The 20,394-nt window shown below is 43.5% G+C and overlaps 1 protein-coding gene across 3 annotated transcripts in view; it reads left to right on the plus strand.

Moving 5' to 3' along the window:
* The first annotated feature begins 376 nt into the window (after positions 1 to 376).
* Positions 377 to 20,394, plus strand: part of UBR2 (ubiquitin protein ligase E3 component n-recognin 2) — a 59,513-nt gene continuing 39,495 nt past the window's right edge. The window contains exons 1-11 of one of the 3 annotated variants that reach the window (XM_060273037.2): positions 377 to 680; positions 4,926 to 5,185; positions 6,506 to 6,584; positions 9,794 to 9,907; positions 10,697 to 10,827; positions 12,851 to 12,989; positions 15,421 to 15,483; positions 16,667 to 16,787; positions 17,356 to 17,460; positions 18,845 to 18,933; positions 20,107 to 20,205. In XM_060273037.2, the coding sequence (XP_060129020.2) occupies positions 564 to 680; positions 4,926 to 5,185; positions 6,506 to 6,584; positions 9,794 to 9,907; positions 10,697 to 10,827; positions 12,851 to 12,989; positions 15,421 to 15,483; positions 16,667 to 16,787; positions 17,356 to 17,460; positions 18,845 to 18,933; positions 20,107 to 20,205 (1,317 nt within the window). In that variant the 5' untranslated portion in view covers positions 377 to 563. Of the gene's footprint in view, positions 681 to 3,696; positions 3,846 to 4,925; positions 5,186 to 6,505; positions 6,585 to 9,793; positions 9,908 to 10,696; positions 10,828 to 12,850; positions 12,990 to 15,420; positions 15,484 to 16,666; positions 16,788 to 17,355; positions 17,461 to 18,844; positions 18,934 to 20,106; positions 20,206 to 20,274; positions 20,374 to 20,394 lie in introns of those variants that run through there. The other 2 variants (XM_060273036.2, XM_088666736.1) reach the window with 2 other exon arrangements.

A 20,394-nucleotide genomic window follows, 5' to 3' on the forward strand; every position in this document is an offset into this window, starting at 1 on the left:
TATTTTTATCTAGACGAGCAAATTCCGCTGCGGTACCTTCCATGCACCGCGCTGAAATCCCAGCGATGTGCACGCTAAAGAGCGCTCAAACCCACTCTGTACATGCTCAAATATTTTCTACTATTCACGCTCGGGCTGAGCCACCAAAGCCCTTGGGGAGCGTAAACTTTGCACAAATTAAGCCAAATTAAGCCGCCTTCCTTGTTTATTACCCAACAGCAAGCTGGGCAGCTGCGCCCACAACAAACAGGCTCGGCAGATCACAACCGGTGGGGACGCTTCGCCTCTCCGAAAGGCTCCCCCCACCACACCTCTGCTTCAGAACTACAACTCCCAGGGTGCCTCGCGAGACCCTGAAATGTAGTCTCTTCCGCCCGGGAAGGGAAGGCAGAGCAGGGTCCGGGCCGCCTGGGGAGAGGCGGGGTTGGCTTCGGAACGGAAGCGGGTTCCCCTGGCTGGCTGGCTGCCAGGCAGGCAGGCAGGCAGGCACGCACGCACTACAGGTCAGGCCGGCCGGCCGAGCCCGGTTCCGGGTGCCACTGACTTGGCGACGGAGGAGGCGGATGAGGAGGAGGAGGAGCAGCAGCGCGGGAGGAGAGAAGATGGCGGCGGACCGGGAGACGGAGGTCCCGGCTATTGACAGGAGCTTGCTGGAGTGCTCCGCCGAGGAGACTGCCCTGGTGAGAGGCCTCGGGGGGGGGGGGAAGGGACGCCGAGGGAGGGCAGACCGAGGCGTCTGGCCGGCCGGCCGGCCCGGGGGTGAGCGTCCGACCTGGGCATTATTAGGCCCGGCAAGGCTGTCAGGTGTGTGGGTTGGGACGAGGATAGGAGGAGGGAGGCTGTGAGGGGATGGATGCTCAGGGCTGCGGGCGGAGAAAGAGGCGAGGGGCCGGAGAGGGTGGGATAGGTTTTTTGGGGGTGGGTGGGGGGTTTAGAGTTGGGCGGGTAGCCACTCGCTCCCCAGCGATGGGGTGGGTGGGTGTGGGAAGCCACGTCCAGCGAAGGGGAGGGTGCCGGCCTCTTGTTGACACGCAAAAAAAGAAGAAGGGAGTTGAGAAGACAAAGCTCGGTGAGACAAAAACAAAAAAAGAGGGGGTGGTGGTGCGCGTGCCAAAAGGCATTATTGCCTAGCGGGGAAGGCGGGTGGGTCTTCGCTGCTTGGCGTCGGAGAAACGGGGAGGGGGGAGGGAAAGCAAGTTTCCTAAACAAATAAAAATGGTCTGCGAAGTTAGGCAAGGAGTTGTGCCGCAGTGCTACTGAGCACGAATCGAGAGAGCCCTGGGGTTGGTTTTTTTCCTTGATGCCTCTGTGCTGCTGCAGAGAGCAACGCTTCGGGGGGGGGGAGGGGTCGTGTGAAAGACCCCTGACAGGTTGTCGCGGCGAAAGAAACGAGTCCGTGGTAAGTTCCGGACTTCATTCGAGGGAACACAAGTCAACGGGGTTAATTGAAATGCACTCCTAGTCTTTTCTTTCTTTCTTTCTTTTTGGGGTGTGTGTGCTTTATCTTCTCCAAGGCTATTGGGAATGGATCTCTTCGACTTGTATTTAATTTGTAAACAGAGCTTCTGGTACCAGTCATAAATAGCTTTGGTGGTTGACATTAAAATACTGCATATTCGGTGGCTTCACGCTTTCCCTTCTCCTCTCTAAGTTTAAAGTCATCTTGGGAAAATGGCAGGTGTTCTCGCATCTAAACCTCTTCGTCGAAGCTTCTGTGTCTGTAAGTCACTGCTAGTGAGCGTTGCTGAGGGTATAACTGAAGTCTTAAGGGCAGGTCACTTCTGTCTCTTTGGGAATATTCTTTCTAGTTACCCCTTAAACAGAACTCGTTTTTTTTAAAAAAATACTGTAGTTCTGAAATTGTTCATCTGACCCATCTTTGAGTTCATATGAACAGCTCTGGGAAGCAGAGAACAATTCCTTCCAGTGAAATAAGTTGCCAGACTTTAAAACATTTAACACTCCAGTAATACATAAGCAGCCTGGTAAAAATTTGCAGTTCGCTGCAAGGTTGGAGAATGTATAGTTTGATGGAGTGTCATGGTGTAACTTTGCATAGATGGATATGGAGTTATGTTTTGACATCATTCTGTTCCTTTTGTGTGTTTTGTAAAATATAAGATGAATTAGATGTCATAAGTCAAAAATGTTCTAACAGCCTGTTCATTTTAGCACCTCATATAACCAGAATTCTCTTATAACATGTTAATATTTATAATTTTATAACTGAGCTCCTGACTTCTCTTACCAAGTAAAATACTTTTCCCCCAGGACTGAATTTTACCTTTTTTTGTTGAAGTCTTGATACTTTTTCATAGTATTCTCTTGATTCCCAGAAATGTATTATCATAATTGTATTTATGATTAATGTATTATCATAATTTTTTTTATTTTGTTTCGACTATGTCAGACCAACACGGCTACCTACCTGTAACTAGAACTATGGAAGGCATCATAATTGTTGTTACTTTATGTTTATATGTTAAGCTCAATAAATTCACAATTGATCTCAGTAGCATCCTGTGGTTAATTGATAATCTGTATATTTAGACATTTTGAATCTAGTGCTTGCAGATTTGGTTCTTCCCATACCCACAATCATTTGCAGGATTGGCACATAGAATTGTGGAATTGGAATCTGTTGCCCATTGTGGGGCTTTTAGCAATATGGAGTGTTTTATAGTCCTCGTAGTAGCTATCAGTAACATGTTAAATAAAAGTTTTTAAATATATAATAGATTGGTATAGAAAATTGAAAAATCTTGTTTGTATGTGAAGCTCTCTTTTTCTCCTGTGGAGATTTGAATTTTTGTAGGGAACTTGTGGTAACTTACAGTTGCCTTTTCATTTAATGTGAACAAACAGTATGTTCTTATCTTTTGTATCTTGCACCCTTTTGTCAAAACAAAGGAAAGTATATCTTGTACAGTAGAAGGCAAACTTGTAGCCGAGGCACTCCTGTGTAGTCACCAAAGATGTCTAATATTAAGTTGTGTTTAACTTTCCTAATGTTATCACAAACTATGCTTATGGAATTGTTAAAATTAAATGCTTTATATCTTTTAAAATATATATTTTATGTGGCTAGTTTATTATGATTAAATGTTCTCTGAGTATACTGTACATACTCAGTATACTGTACATAGAATTAAAACCTAGAAAGAATATAATTAAAATGTGGCTTTAATTTTAATTTGAAATTATAAATTATTTGCACTTGAAAAATGCAAGTGTTTTATCTTTGTGTAAAAAGTAGCATATTTGAATCTGTAAGCATGGTTATAGGATTTTTTCAGGTACAGTATGTTTAAATATCATAGATATCAGGTTCTGCATTCTGAATAAGTTATCAAGTCAAAATATTTCCAGAAAATAACAAGTATTGGATGGAGCTGTGAAAACCCATGTTCTTTATTATTAATTATATTTGTTAGTTGCTTTATGCAAAAAAGTCTCAAAGCTAGATACAATACAAACAGATAAAATCAAATAGAAACCAGAATGTTTAAAATGACATACAATAAAAAATTCCTAAAATGCTCATCCAGCTTCACAGTAAAAAGGATGAGTCCGACCCCCTTCCATTGCCAAAAATGAGCCCCAAAGAGGAAGCTAGTTTTGCTACCAGCATGTCCAAATATTAGGTTAAATTTTGGAAATTGCAAGGTTCACTCTGTATATGTTTGGTAATTCCAGGATGAAAGTAATAGGAATTGCTCATCACCTTCATGCCCTGGGCTTGTGAAGTTTGATTTGAGAAGAATTTGGATGGTTTCTGTTAAGAAAGAGATGCTAGACTAGCTGGATCTTGTCTTGATCCAGCAAAGCAATTCTTACTCTCAGTGGTGGGTGTACCAAATTATTTCATTCCTTTACTGCTGAAAAATACCTGAGCTAATCAGGAAGAGCTTTCAGAATAACTTTCATGCATTTCTGTCATGAGACAGTTGGATCCTTCCTGCACTGGTATGGTTGCTTGTTGGGGAATACTCTCTTGAACCTCCTCCCCTATTTCAGGTTGAGCACAGTTGTGCGGTGCTATTTAACATTTTCTCTCTCTCATGCAGGCACAGCATAAATGTCAAGCGTGGCAAGTGAGGTTACCTCAGGCCAGGCATACTGAAGTTGAATCACTTTGTGTTCCTGGCATGCCTTGAAAACCCACTTGCTTATTCTGTGTTTTTTAATGACGGTAGTTTTAAAAGAAAAGCAGTGATATAATGGGCTTTGAGGCCATGTCTTCTGATTAACACTTTTTTAAAAAAATCTTTCAAAGGCTTCCATTCCTTCACCTTGGCTCTCTCCCACCCCACCCCATACTAAATGTAACACTGTCAGCAGAATTCCATTGAATAAAACTTTAAAAGCAGTAAAACTTCATTGACGTCTTGTGGCTGTTGCCAAATGCAGGTGTTTATGGGTTTATTTGTATGTAGTTGCACCTTTCTTTAAAAGCTTTTTGAAACTACCAATTTTGAGGCAACAGCCACTTTTCAAAGGGTCCTCCAGCTAGTTGTGCAGTTTGACTTTAGACTTGTATTTATTGTACATCTCTGTGTACGCATTGCCACATGGTAAACTGCTTTGAAACTTGCAGCTTTTAAAAGGAAAGGAAAAAAGTTGACAAAGCTGCTGATTGGTCATGGATATGCTCTTGGATATGCTCAGAGTATCTCTCTGGACTGTAGACATTAAAATTGACTAAATTTTATATTGATAGTTGTAGAGATGTTATACTGCATAGGAAAGTTCTACCACCACTGTAGTATTTTCATAAAGAAATATGCTGGAAATATTTTTTAATTTGAGACGTTTGCTGGTGACCCGAATGGGTTTGATATTGTCTCTCGTCATGGGGCAGAGGCAGGAGAGCAAAGAACTCTGAGAGGCAGTGCTAATGTGTGTTAACTTTCCCCCCCTTAAAGAAATGGCTGCAAGCATCTGATCTTCCGGAAGAAATATACAAGCACCTTGCCTACTATGTACCCAAAATTTACTGTAGGGGTCCTAATCCAGCCCCACAAAGCGAAGATTTGCTTGCGCAACAGGTTTTGCTGGGACCAATGGAATGGTACCTATGTGGTGAAGACCCTGCATTTGGCTTTCAGAAACTTGAGCAATCCAACAAACCTTCACATCTTTGTGGCCGAGTGTTTAAAGTTGGCGAACCTACATACTCTTGCAGGTAACTAGTCACTTCTTTTAAACTGTCAAGTCCCTTAACAGTTGAATTATTTGAGCTCTATTTATTGATTTAAAACATTTCTAATACCACCGCTCATTAAAAAAATTGAGGGCAGTTTACAATAAAAGCAATCCATTAAAATCCAGTGAATACAGTGAAAGCAGGTTCCCTGCCCAGGTATTGTTGTAGTTGGCATACCAGTTAAAGTTGAAGAAAGGCAGCTACATGCTGCAGATGGTTGGGCTGTGTGGAAGGTGGTGTGGAAGTTGTAACTGGATGCAGGATTTTGGCAAAAAATGCCTCCTCCCCTTTTTTCGTTAGGTCCCAACTAGATCAGGCTACATACTCATGAGGGCACAATTTGATTCCATTCTTATACCTGAGCTCTGGTTCCAAAGAACAGCAAAAACCCAACCTGTTTGGGTTATTTGTGGCTGCCATTTAGTACTTTTTAATTCTTTGCTTTCTGGGCAGGTATTGGTTTTGAACTGCAGTTTTTGTTTCTCCGTAGTTTAGTCCTCATAGTTTCAAGTGTCACGAATCTTTGGAATTTCAGCAGCTTTCTCAAAATTGGGTGTCAGGATTGCAGAAGTTGTGGTGGGTTGTCCATACTTAAATGCTATTTCCCCTCTCTCCCTCTCACATAAATGTGTATGCTTGGGTCCCAACATACATACAGAACTTCCAGATTTAGCAACTTGTCAGCCACCCCAGAGAAATATAGGGTTGCATTCAACTAAATTTTACTGAAGAGTAGACTCATGTAAGTTAATGAACATGACTAAGTTGGGGCCATTAATTTGAATGGGTCTACTGTGGGGGGAATTCAACATAGCACTATGGGAGTTGTTCCATCAGTGCAAACATTTCAGTTTGTCAGAAGGAACAATCTCCCCTCTCCTCCCAATCACACACTTTTATAGCAGTTCTCCTCTAAGCCATCCATAATGAGCACCATTATAAAATTTAATCCTAATTTCTGTAGTTTTAAAAAAGCAATTGGAAAGAGACACCCACATGCAAAAACATGACTTTTCACCATGGGTATAGGGTGGTATATGAATTCAATAAATAACGATATTGATAACAACAATAACATATAATATTTCCATCTGGATAGAAGGTTCTAGGTTGTGTCCAATATACATTACAGGCTTTTTCTCAAGCAGTTGGCAGTGCAATCCTATACAGATCTTCTCAGAAGTGTCCTATTGAATTCAGTGGAGCTTGTTTTTAGTTAAATATGTATAGAAGTTCATCCTAAATATTGTGTAGTTGGCCCTTTTATTACATGTTTTTCTACTCTCTCTTTTTTGTCAGAGATTGTGCAGTTGATCCAACTTGCGTGCTTTGCATGGAATGTTTCCTGGGAAGTGTTCACAGAGAGCATCGATACAGGGTTAGTAAGCCTATATGTGATTTTAGTGATGTCTCATTCAGTATCAAATTTGTGACTTGGTCAAATCAAATGAGTGTACATTTTATCACACTTCCCCCCCCCATTGCCTTTTCCTCTCCTCCCTCTCTCTTCCTCTGCTCCCCAATGCAAAAGTAGCATTACAAAAGCTATGAAATTCAGTATGTAGGAAGTACTCCCACTTGCCCAGGCAGCCCTGATGTTTTCACACAGATCAGTACTTTGAGTAACATTAAATGTTGTGGCTTTCGGAACCAAAAGTTTGACTTTGAAGCTCATTTCCTTAGATTAGGTGTAAGTGTAGGTAGATGGGCTTAATGACAATAAAATCACAGAAAATAAATAGATGTGTCAACAGTTATGACACGGCAGCTACCTTACGCTCACAAATAACTCAGCACTGTAATTTAAAAGATGAAAACAGCATCTCTAGTATATCCCTTTATCACTGAACATATGATGCACTAAAGGCTGAAATTAACAAATAAATAGGTATTTTGGCTGCAATCCTATGGTCCCAGACAGTGCATCCTAGGGACCATAGGGTGTTTCAGTTCCCCCTGTGAGGGTGGAGGCAGTGGTCCAAACTCATGGGAGATCTGACCCAGTTTGCCCCCCTCCAAGTTGTCACAGGAACCTTTGCAGCCCTATCTTACCAACTTTGAGCTCTGAAACCAGTAGATGCTACAGAGATGGGTCAGTGTTCCCACTCCCTTGACACCCCTTCCACACACACGTACCCCAAAAGCAGAGGGAATTAATATGACAACCCTGGAGCTGGATCGTGTTCCTTCCTATTGGAAACAATAGCATAGCTGCCAAGTATCCCGTATCCGCCGGGAAAACCCCTTTTTTCTTACCATTTCCCGACGGACTCCCGTTTAGGTTTAAATACTGGTATTTTCCCTTAAATCGGCTTCGGCCCGGCGGCCATTTTTCTGGTGCCGCTTTGCCCTTCTATGGGCACCAGAAAATGGCGGCGCCGGAAGTCGCTTCCGCGCATGACCGGAAGTTGCGTGACGCGACTTCCGGTTGCGCTCTGCCCTTCTATGGGCATCAGAAAATGGCAGCGCCAGCGCTGGAAGTCGCTTTTACGTGTTTCCGGTCATGCGCGGAAGCGACTTCCGGCGCTGGCGCCGCCATTTTCTGGTGCCCATAGAAGGGCGAAGCGCCACCGGAAGTTGCGTCACAAAAACAGAAAGGGGACAGGTAAAATGCTGCTTCTCCCTCTCAGCCTGAGGCCATGTGCCCAGTGGAGCTCTGGATTTGGTGGTCTGTTGATCTTCAGTCCTCCCACACCCTGGCCCAACTTTTGCATTTATTTCCCCTTTACAGAAATTATCAGGGGTCTGCAAATGTTAATTCCTACTAATCAGCTGTGATAATCCAGTTTTGATGGCACAACAATGCAGATACGTTATGTATGTTATCATGTTTGTTTTTCTAAGGATGCTTTATGCTCTTTGCCCATGCCCCAGGGCAGCTTACAACAAAGTCAAATGAGGTAAAAAAAAAATCTATGAAACAACACAAGTCCTTAAAACACCACACCACTTATAGTCTGAAGTTATATAGCTCAGTCTTTGTATACTGTAGGTTGAATTATTATTATTTACTTTGAACCTGAGATTAATTCCATAGCTTTAATCAGGCATTTTACCCCTTTCAGATTTTGTTTCTCTACACTGCCACCCCACAATATGCTTCATACAAGTTGACATATTAAACATAATAAATTGCAGACTTAAAGAAAGGGAAAGGCTTCACTCTCCATTCCCCTGGCCTTATCTTTAAGTTGGATCTGTTTTTGCTCTGATTGCTTAACATAGATTATAGACTCATAGAATTAGCATTGGAAGGGATCCCAAGGGTCATCTAGTCCAACCCGCTGCAATGCAGGAATCCTGCCCACAGCCGACCCTCGGTGGGCTTGAACTACCAACCTTCTGGTTAACAGCCAGATGCACTGTCTCATTAGAATAGCTGCTAACTAAAGAAGAATGAGATATAATATAAGAATGTCCTTATATTGTTATCGCCTAATTCACTTGCTGGAGCAAGGAGAAACTTCCTATGATTTCTTTGGGAAGTGCATTTCTTGAAGTATGCAAGTTGGCAGAACTAATAATCATAAGGCCAACCAGTCAGTATTTTCCATAATCTAACCTAAAATAGGAACTGGTATAAGTGAGTCATGCAATAAACTCAAGTGATTCTTGTTCTTTTATTCTATACAATAATTCCTATAATGTATGATTCCAAGATCATGTCTGCTGATTTGTCTGTATGACTTCATATTTGAGTACAATAGTAGGCATTTTATCGGGATGCGGGTGGTGCTGTGGGTTAAACCACTGAGCCTAGGGCTTGCCGATCAGAAGGTCGGCGGTTCGAATCCCCACGACAGGGTGAGCTCCCGTTGCTCGGTCCCAGCTCCTGCCAACCTAGCAGTTTGAAAGCACATCAAAGTGCAAGTAGATAAATAGGTACTGCTACAGCGGGAAGGTAAACTGCCTTTCTGTGTGCTGTTCTAGTTCTCCAGAAGCGGCTTTGTCATGCTGGCCACATAACCTGGAAGCTGTACGCCGGCTCCCTTGGCCAATAATGCGAGATGAGCGCGCAACCCCAGAGTCGGTCATGACTGGACCCAATGGTCAGGGGTCCCTTTACCTTTAGGCATTTTATCATGAGTAGAGGCTTGAGCTGGAACAGAATCTATTGAATCTTTGTTCATAAAAAAGCAGGCAGAACAGACCTGGAGAATATGCCCTGCTTAGCTCTAAAAGCAAGGAGAATTCTGCTTGCTATAGCTCATATCATTGATTTACCCTTAGTTTGAAAGGTAATAATGACTTTCCTTCCCCTCTGCCCTTTCATAAGACTTGCTGATCCTTTGGCACTGGGATCAGCCAGCTGTCAGGGCTATTACTGGAAGATGGAGCCTTATTCTGGTGGTGAGCCCAAAGGACATTCCTGTAGTCTCTGCTCCATTGAATATAAGATTTGTTATACAAAACCTTAAAGCAGCTATTTAACGTAACATCACAAGGATTGAAAAACCACCACAAATCTCTAAATTGTCTCTCAAGTCTTCTTCACTGTGTCCCAGATTGCCAATCAGTTTTGGATAGAAAGTTTACCACCCTGGGTTTTCATTTATGAAGCATACTTTCTTGTTCATAATGTTGTAGATGACAACATCTGGTGGAGGAGGTTTCTGTGACTGTGGCGATACTGAAGCTTGGAAAGAAGGTCCCTACTGCCAGAAGCATGAACATAACACTTCAGAAACAGAAGAAGAGGAGGTAAGGATACACAGGTTTTGAAAATTATTTTGTGCTGTTGCTCAGGTAACTGGTTTGGACAGAGAGCAAAATTTGTGAGCCCACTCTCTGGCCTAACTCTAGGCCCAGCAACGCCACCCACATGACATCTTTGCGTCCTCCTGTACAAAGCAGGAGGGAATACATCAAGATTGTTATTTCAGTCAGGTGTGCGTCATTATGTTTTCTGTATTTAAGTGTCTTGTTCTTCACTTCGGGAGCTTTTTAACACTAAAATGACTTTTTCTAGTTTTTCTAGCAACCAGATCCCATAGACTTGGGCAGGCATAGGCAAACTCGGCCCTCCAGATGCTTTGAGACTACAATTCCCATCATCCCTGACTACTGGTCCTGTTAACTAGGGGTGATGGGAGTTGTAGTCCCAAAACAACTGGAGGAACAAGTTTGCCTATGCCTGGACTAGGGTACAGTGGTACCTCAGATTACAGACGCTTCAGATTACAGACGCTTCAGGTAACAGACTCCACTAACCCAGAAATAGTAGCTCGGGTTAAGAACTTTGCTTCAGGATGAGAACAGAAATTGTACGGTGGCAGTGGGAGGCCCCATTAGCTAAAGTGGTACCTCAGGTTAAGAACAGTTTCAGGTTAAGATCGGACCTCCAGAATGAATTAAGTTCTTAACCCGAGGTACCACTGTATAAGAATTTTCAAATAATTAACTTTGATGTGTTAAACTTTTTTTAGCTGTAGGGGAAACATTAGACATTATTATCTCGATGTTAACACTTCCCTCCTTTTTTCATTTTAGGATCCTCTTGTGCATTTGACAGAAGATATGATAGCAAAAGCTTACAATATTTTTGCTATCGTGTTTCAGTATGCTGTAGATATTTTAACATGGGAAAAAGAAAATGATTTACCACCTGGTTTAGAGACAGTGTAAGTAAAATTACTGTTTGAACTTCCAAGACTGGCACAGTTTTTAATGGGAAAATGTTATCTGCATCTTAATTCATAAATGACATTGTGTGCAGCCTAAAAAGAGTTGCCAGTGCTTTTAGTCCCATTGAAATAAGTGTGACACACATTTACATCATATTAGTTTCAGCGGTTCTTCAATGTAATCAGTTTTCTCTGGATTGCACTCAGTGGATACATCTTACTTGAGAGTAAATGCTATTGCACTCAGTGGGACATAACTTTGACTAAACATACTTAAAATAGCTGTTCCTAGAGGCTAAAAGGGAAATGTTTTGCATACTCTTCTCTAAAGAATTATATTGACTTTTTCTTACTGAAAAGTCTGTTCTCTCTCCCTCTCCTCTTTTATTTACTGAAGAAATTAGGGGTTGTTGTTGTTGTTGTTGTAGAATAGAGCTTCTTGGCAAAAGTATCTAATGCAATTTGGCACTGCTACAGTAAGCTAATGTCATTGAAAATAGTAATAGGATCCAGCATATCCCGTAGGATAATGACCGTTCCCCACATCAAATGCCTTTTGCGTGTTGGCGCGCAGCCCCCTGGATCCCAGTGCGGCTTCTGGTGGTTTGGCCTGGCTTTATCCTCCCCAGGCTAGATACCTGGAGGTCTCCTCCTACCTCAGCCAATCACCCAATCCCGCCTGGGGAGGTGTTGCCAGGGGATCGGATAGGTAAGGGGAGGGACCACCCTGCCCACACAACAGAGGGTGAACCTTACCTGCGAAGCAGCAGTTGGCTGCTGAGCTTCTCCCACCCTGCCTTCCCTCAGTTAAGTCTTCTTTTGCAGGTTAACCTCCTCTCCACAGGTACACAGGCGCTGCTACGTCAGGGTCGCTGTTGAAGGGCCGGAAAGGAATTTTCCTGCATTGGCAGGTTTTGCCTTTCCCATAGCAAAACGTCACAACTTTGGCGGTTTCAGGCCTTGGGCGGAATCCTTTAGTCTATCTTCCTAAATGGGGGGGGGGGCGCTGAAGCGGTGACCCACGCCACCCTTGCGTCAGTGATCCCAGGGTTCCCCGTTAAAGGGGTCTTGAGGGGAGGCATTGGCCACACGCTGAGAGGTTGTCATTGCTCTCCCCTCCAACGGCGGCGAAACGGGGGGCGGGGGGGCGGGCTCTCTGCTTGAACATATGTTCTCCAGAGCCAGCCCAATCCCCACACATTTTGGATAACCCTGATGTCTCCCAGATCCCCGGCTGGGGACTGGGAAGGATAAATGCCCAATATAAAGCCAATTTTAATCACGTAGCATGTTGTCTTGAGTCATTATTCCATTCAGGGGTTGCCTGGGTTTGGGGGGACTCTGCCTGTCCACGCAACATAGTACAGTGGTGCCTCGCTAGACAAAATTAATTCGTTCCACGGGTCTTTTCTTATAGCGAAAAATTCGTCTAGTGAATCCCATAGGAATGCATTGAAATTTTTTTGATTTTTTTTTTTGCCCATAGGAACGCATTAATTGAATTTCAATGCATTCCTATGCGAAACCGCGATTCGCTAGATGAATTTTTCGTAAAACGCATTCGTCTAGCGAGGTAACCTCCGCTTGAAAAATCCTTTCATTAAGCGGAAATTTCGTTGAGCAGGGCATTCGTTAAGCGAGGCACCACTGTAACTTGGATCCAGAGAACATAAAACAGAACTCCACCTATGTAGTAGGATGTTCCTCACTACAACCCCCTCTGCCCCTCCCCAAGTTGCTCCTGAAGCTCTGTAGTCCCTGCGGGATGGTCCACAGAGGGTCAGATGGATTGGGAAATTAGAGGAATTTGGCGAGGCTGTCATGTACAAGCAGAAGTAGCTTTCCACTCATGCAAGGCACGGTAGTCAAATTAATCACAAGAGTCCCCCGTCTTCCTATTGCTGATTGAGTATGTTTCCTTAATAGAGATTCCAGTAAATAGAAGTATTGAAATGCCAGAGAAAATATCTTGATTGATTTAAATGAATTATATTCCTTATTCGTAATGCTGTCTTTACAGTGAGAAGACGGATACTTACTTCTGCATGCTTTTTAATGATGAAGTTCACACATATGAACAGGTTATTTACACTCTTCAAAAAGCTGTCAATTGCACACAAAAGGAAGCCATTGGTTTTGCAACAACTGTAGACAGAGATGTAAGTAAGCTCTTTAGATTTCCATTGAAATATTGGATAAAAATGATTAAGCTTGGTCAGTTTAAGAGGATTTAGTCCTGTAGTTCCTTCCATTCTTCCTTCCTGCTAGCTGATCAACTATTTACCTTATTTGAAGGAATAGAAGGAACTAGGCAATTTCCAAAGCAACACTGGAGCATAGTTCATTAGTTCTTTCCTTGATTATACTTGCTCCACCACCTCCACTTCGCAAATCATGCTGTGAAAGTTGGGACACTTCCTTCCTGGATGCCTTCCCAGCCTGAGATTCTTTGGCAATGCTTTAGCAAGTTAACTTCACAGTGAGTCTCTGGGAAAGCACTTTTTAAAATTGGAAAAAACCTCCTCTCTTTTTACACCATCCACCAAGAAAATATATTTTAGCCAGTCTTTTCTAATGTAACATACAGTAGAGGCCAAACCTGTAAAAACGAAGTGAGGCTCTCTCCAATCTTTGCAGCACTGAATATTTTACAAGCAACATGCTCACTCTGAGGCTGAAAGTTAATTGTGGAGGGTGTGTGGCTGCTGCTGAAATCCGAAAAAAATAAAAATAAAAAAAGACTGGCCAGAGGGAAAGCACTAGCACAGGACACAAAAAAGAGCAAATCTCAAAATTATGCACAAGAATCAGTGAGTTTATTGCTCACCAATGTGTTTTGAATCAATAAACTCTTAAGGGTTATTCAACCATTTCCCTCTCATGCAACAATCAGACTGCATGTAAGATGGCTTAATCAGTTTTTTTGAAGGGTGGGGGGAAACACACCCTATGGTTATATCTGAATTATGTCCCTGCATTCACAGAGGCTCGGCTCCGATGAAAACCTCCTCTCTCCCCCTTCCAGTTATGGAAGCCTCTGCTGGAGTGTAATTTAGGATAAGTATTTAACACATGAAACTCAACTAAAACCAAAATGGGCCTCAGTCTAATTCAGGGGCAGGAAACTGAATTTGCCTGCCTATAGCCCTGGTTAGCCTTAACCACCCAGAGTGATGTGATATCATAGTGTGTATGTTTCTCTCTCTCTCTCTCTCTCTTTTAAAAAAACCCTTTCATTTGTTTGTTTGTTTAAATAAATCCCAGCTCAAAAGGTATATATTTATCATAAGATTGTGGATCTTTCAGAATTGCTGAGGAATTTAATAGTTTTGTTTGCTTTTTCATATGTGATATTCGCTATATCAGCAATAAATGCAATTTACATGATAAACATATGTGAAGCATACACACCGTGTTTCCCCTATTTTAATACGTAGTCATAAAATAAGACGTAGCAGTATTTTTAAGGATTTTTGAAATATAAGACATACCCCGAAAATAAGAGATACCTCCGCGTCGTGCGGAGCGAGACTGCCGAGTGTCCCAGCCAGCCAGCAGGTCCCAGCACACAAGCCGCGGCAGCAGGAGGAGGCGGCCTGCTGGGTCAGCGCATGGAGCGCCGGATCAAGGAGCCAGTCTGCAGAGTCGGCGCCCAGAGTCAGCGAGGCGTGGCGCTGCTGGATTGAGGAGGCGGTACTTCGTGCGACGCCGTTGGGCACCGACACTGCAGGCCACTTCCTCGATCCGGTACTCCGCGCCATGCTGATTGGTGCCGACCTGGCAGGCCGCCAGATCGAGGAGGCAGCCTGCCAGGTCGGTGCTGATCGGCGCCATACGGAGCACTGGATCAAGGAAGCGGCCTGCAGGGTCGGTGCCCAGCAGTGCTGCGCTGGATTGAGGAGGCGGTGCTCCGTGCGGCACTGCTGGCTGCTAACCCTTCAGACCGCTTCCTTGATCCGGTGCTCCGCGCGGCACTGATTGGCGCCGTTCCAGCAGGCTGGTCTGCAGAGTCAGCGCCCAGCAGTGCCGCATGGAGCACCGCCTCCTCCATCCAGCGTGGAGCTGCTGGGCGCTGACTGCAGACCGGCTCCTCGATCCAGCACTCCGCGTGGCGCTGATCAGCACCAACCTGGCAGGCTGCCTCAAACCGGTGTTCCGTGTGGCGCTGCTTGGCACCCACCCAGCAGGCCGCCTCCGGGATCCAGCAGCAGCAACGTGACAGCCAGCAACACTGGCTGTGGTAAGGATGTACCGTACTTGCAGTAATAATAATAAAAAGACACACACACACCCCGAAAATAAGCCAAGTAAAATAAATATAAGACGGTGTCTTAAAATATGGGAAACACGGTGCATACTTAAACTGAACATATGACATTTTAACTTATGTTAAATATATTTAACACAAGCTTAATTGTGTTAATATGTGCTATTAGCAGAAGTCATTGTTGGTATAGGGTTGAATTAATTCAAGCAGTCTAATTCAAGGGTAAGAAACGTAGGTGACTTCAATGGGCAATCAAAACATATTATTTAAAGTTTTAGTTATATCTTTAATTAGCCGTTAATAGCCATGTAACTGTTTAACAGGGACGCAGGTCAGTTCGCTATGGAGACTTTCAGTACTGTGACCAAGCCAAATCGGTGATAGTGGTAAGTGACATTGCTTCATTTCCCTTAACTGAATGGTACGGTATATATCCTTAGTTCATTATAATCAATTCACTTATAGCATATCTGCCCATTAACATTTTAAAACTGTATGTGACATTTTAAGAATGTTAAGGAAATGTTAAATGTGTCTGATGGAAGTGGCAGCATGCCTTGTAAGTCACTTGCCTGATGCTTCTATCGTTCTTCAAAAACTAAAAATTGGCACATTCTACTTTAAAATTGTGGTAACCTCCAGATTAGATTACTGCAATGTATTGTACATGGAGTTGCCTTTGAAGACTGAAAACTAAAAATAATTCAGAGTATAATTGCTGGACTGTTAAATGGGAATCGGGTATTGGGATGACAACTCACCAGTGCTTAAAGTGTTGAATTGGCTCGCAGTCTTATTTCCAGGCAAAGTTCAAAGGACTGGTGTTTTCCTTCAAATTGCTATAGTGTTTGTGAGTAAAGATGCATAGGATTGGAATGGAAAATGTATACTGTATTTTCAGCTCAAGTCTTCCCTAAGATTCTAGGGGTCTAATGAAGAAACCCCCAGTCCAACATGTATGACTCATGCTAAGAAGCAAAGTTCAGCAGATACATCTACTGGATCAAAAATTGTGTATTCAAAAGAGTGTAGCCATAATGTTTCTCTGCAGTCATAACTGAATTACATGCACAATGTCCAAAACTAGACTGTGACCTGCATTGTGGTGAATAGATTCTTTGCACTTTTGGCCTTGACTGTGTCATTTAATTGCATGATGGGATTGAAGACTGAAATCTTTTGTTGGGAAAGAAGCCTTGAACTCATGGCCCCCCATGCCTCTCAGACAAGTAATGTGCTCTCCATTGGAAGCCCTTTGCTGTAGTCATATCTGTCAGAGCCAGAAAGGGTAAGGGAAGTTGAACCTAAATGTGGTGATGGACTAATTTCAATTGTTCCTAAGGCTGTTCACCTTCAGTACAGTATTAGAAACAGAATTCAAGTTTTACAATTCTTGCATTATAAAGTGTAGACATATAGTACTAGATATTGGAAAACCATGAAAATCCAGTTGCCTGGGATTGTTCTGTGTCTTAACTGTACAAACTTGAAAAGAAAAGTGCTGTGTTTGGGGCAAAACCTGTTAATGGCTTCTCTTTTCCTTGCCCTTTCCCCTTTCCTTTTCTTAAGAGAAGTACCAGTCGCCAGACTAAGCCGCTGAAGGTTCAAGTTATGCATTCATCTATTGTTGCCCATCAGAGTTTTGGTTTGAAGCTTCTAACTTGGCTTGGCAATATTATTGGATATTCAGGTACTGAAATTTGAAACAATTATGATATAGTTGAAAGAGAAAAGTCATGATTGAAAAGCAGAACATTCCTCTTTCTAGGGACAGAATGATAGACGGATAAGGTCTTGTGAACATGGTACAAACATAACAAAAATATGTGTTCAGGCTTATTGGTCCATTTTACTTAAAGCATGAGGACGAAGCTACTTGTGATGTGGAAAGTCCCTGAAAGAATCTTCCAACATTCTTTTCGTTTCCTAAAATCAGCCGCAAGGGCACCTGAAGTAGGGAGAGTTTTATATTTCTCCCATGCCATTTCCTGACTGCAAATCATCCCTATCCCTGAGCAATTTCAGGTCCCACCTGTCTGCTTTCTAAATATGATTCTCCTCTAATGACCTTACATCACTTAAGCTTTCTATGTTGGAGATCATGCATATCTGTAGTAAATACGAAATAAAGATGAATGCCTTCTATTTTAAGAATGTTCATGTTGGAGATTTAATTGTCTTACGTACAACTGAGTTTTATGCACAAAACGGATGATTAAAGCAAACCAGTTCATGTATTACTGTTTCTCCTTAATTAGATGGCCTTCGAAGGATATTGTGTCAAGTTGGCTTACAGGAGGTACCTGGAGAAAACTCTTCTCTTGTGGATGAACTAATGCTGTCCGATTCTAAACTCTGGAAAGGTAGGCTATTCCTTGTTTTAAGAATCTACCTGCACCACAGTTCGATTGCTGGAACTCATCTTCTTTCAGACAGCTAGAGCAGCCTAGATAAATCAGAGCAAAAAGCAGCTGTGATGAGAGGGATGGGTAGCGGCATAGCTAAGCTGCCTGGCTGCCCGGGGCGGCAAACTCGAAGGCACCCCGCCACGGGGCGGGGTGTTCATCGTGCGCATGCGTCGCGCATCACGACGCACAACACATGCGCGCACAGGAGGGATATGACGTGCCGCGGTGGCGACACAGCAGGCAGCAGCGGGCGGCATCCAGCAGGCCACCCCCTCTCCCTCTGGCCCTCCCTCCGCCCGTCCTTACTGCGCTTGAGGCGGTTCTCCTCACAGCCAGTTTGCGCTGGCTCCACAGGGGCTAGTCCTGCTCGCCTGCTGCCTGGGTTTCTTCAGAGTCATCGTGGAGGCAGGCGAAGGCTGTGCTGCCGGCGGAGGGTGACTCCTCCGGCAGGGAGGAGACGTCGTGGAGGGGCCGGGCTCGGAAGCCGCCAGAGCTCTTTCCGCAGCTCATCCTGGCAGCGGCGGCCGTCGGAGGTGATTACCCCTGTCCAGCCTGCTGCTCCCCGCCCCCCATTACTACGCCACTGGGGATGGGCACAGACGTTAGGTACTCATACAAAATTCATATAGCTTAGTTTACTCCTGGTTTACTGCAGTCTTGGTGGAAGGCACCGTCAAGAGGAAAGTGCTGCTCAGGATATCATAAGAAGCAAGGCTAGAAGTAGTGAGGCATTGATCTATGCCAAGCTCAGAACTAAGCCAAACAAGCATCTACACCTCTAAATTTCTGGAGAAGCAGAGCTATAGACTGGGTGGTGCTTAATGTTGTGCCACGTCTTGCTATGCTTCCTGTGCTATACTGTGCAAGGCTTACCCTTGACATCTGAAGGGAGGGCATTCCACAAGGCGGTTGCCACTACTGAGAAGGCCCTCTGCCTGGTTCCCTGTAACCTCACTTCTCACCATAGCTGCCAAGTTTTCCCTTTTCTCGCGAGGAAGCCTATTCAGCATAAGGGAAAATCCCTTAAAAAAAGGGATAACTTGGCAGCTATGCTTCTCACAGTGAGGGAACCACCAGAAGGCCCTCTGAGTTGCTTTTTTGGTAAAACAAGTCTTTTAAGGCTGCAATCCTAAACACACTTAATAGGGAGTGAGTCCCACTCAAATTGTTAGGACACCTTATCTTCATGAGAACTTAAAATGATTTTTTAACTATTTCAGTCTCTACATCAGCACATTGTCAAAACTTGATGATGGCTCTAAAGTTATTTGGATGATGCTGTCATATAATAATCCTCCACATTGATATGTATCTTTCTTTTTTTAAACAACAACAACAGGAGCTAGAAGTGTGTACCATCAGTTATTCATGAGCAGCCTACTTATGGATTTGAAGTACAAGAAGCTCTTTGCTATCCGATTTGCAAGGGTGAGTAACTTTCTTAATGAACAATACTTTAAAATGCAAAGTCTGACTTTATTATTTATACCCTGCCCACCTGGCTGGGTTTCCCAACAGCTCCCTACAGAAAAATTAAAAGCACAATAACACCAGAAGACCCTCGTAGCTGGATCTCAGTGTCTGGGCTGAATGATGGGGGTGGAGACGCTCCTTCAGGTATACTGGGCTGAGGCTGTTTAGGGTTTTAAAGGTCAGCACCACATAGTGGAACACATAGATTGTTACACTAAATCAGGCATGGCCAAACTTGGCCCTCCAGGTGTTTTTGGGACTACAACTTCCATCATCCCTAGCTAACAGGGTCAGTGGTCAGGGGTGATGGGAACTGTAGTCCCAAAACAGCTGGGGGGGGGGGAGTTTGGCCATGCCTGCACTAAATAGTAACAACCTGTTGCCTAAGGCTCCTTATACCTTTTGGAGTTCTGGGTTGTACATGGTATTCCTGCACGTAGAAGGACTGCCTGATGACTTGATGTTTGGGCAGATCTGCATGTACTGTTTAGATGCGTGCACAAAGCTGGCCTCAATATTAAAGTCAATGTGGAAGCTTTGGGTCAGAGCCTAAATGTGGAAATGTATATTCCTATGTGATTTGGATGGCACATGTTACCACTTTTGTTGGATGTGCCTAACAATCCAAATAAAAAAGCAGTTAACCAAGGTTAAACCAGGCGTAATGGTGAACTCTGGCTTGGGGAGGGGGAGGGAGGAGCTCTCATTCCTAGCTAACTGTGGTTTACGAAGCCTGAAAGATCGTCTGAATAGGGCTGTTGTGTTGTGGAATGAAGTCAGGCGTCATTTTCGAATAACTTGGAGTAGTCAACCATGTAATCTTAAAAAATAAAAATTTATTCTTATATATTGCCCTGCTTCCCAAATATGACCTCTAAATATTGGCTAAACTCAATAGCATTTCTTTATGGCAACTTCTAACTGACTTCCTTTTGCCTGACACAAGTAACTGTTGCTATAACTGTGCTTGTTAATGGTCTAGTGAATGGTGATGATGCTGCAAGTTTGTTTGCACTGTTTCTGCACAAATGCAGTTTTTAGTAGAAAATCATCCTATTGCCAGCTTTAAATTTAGTTAGACCATCTGGTCAGTGCAGATTAGAGGTGAATTTCCCCCTTGTTGTTTAGAATTATCGGCAGTTGCAGAGAGATTTTATGGAGGATGATCACGAGCGGCCAGTGTCGGTGACTGCTCTCTCTGTTCAGCTCTTCACTGTGCCTACTCTGGTGAGTAGTGGCTCCTTTTTTAAACTGATAGTTGGCACCCTTTGCCTTTTTTGCCTCCTTCTTTAATAGAATTATGAGCGATTGCAGAATGATTATGTGAAAGATGACCACGACAGAGAGTACTCAATTGCTGACCTTTCGGTACAGATATTCACAGTGCCTTCACTTGTAAGTACTTAAATGCTGACT

The sequence above is a fragment of the Zootoca vivipara genome, chromosome 3 (genome assembly GCF_965207765.1).
Source record: "Zootoca vivipara chromosome 3, rZooViv2.hap1.1, whole genome shotgun sequence".
Classification (NCBI taxonomy): domain Eukaryota; kingdom Metazoa; phylum Chordata; class Lepidosauria; order Squamata; family Lacertidae; genus Zootoca; species Zootoca vivipara.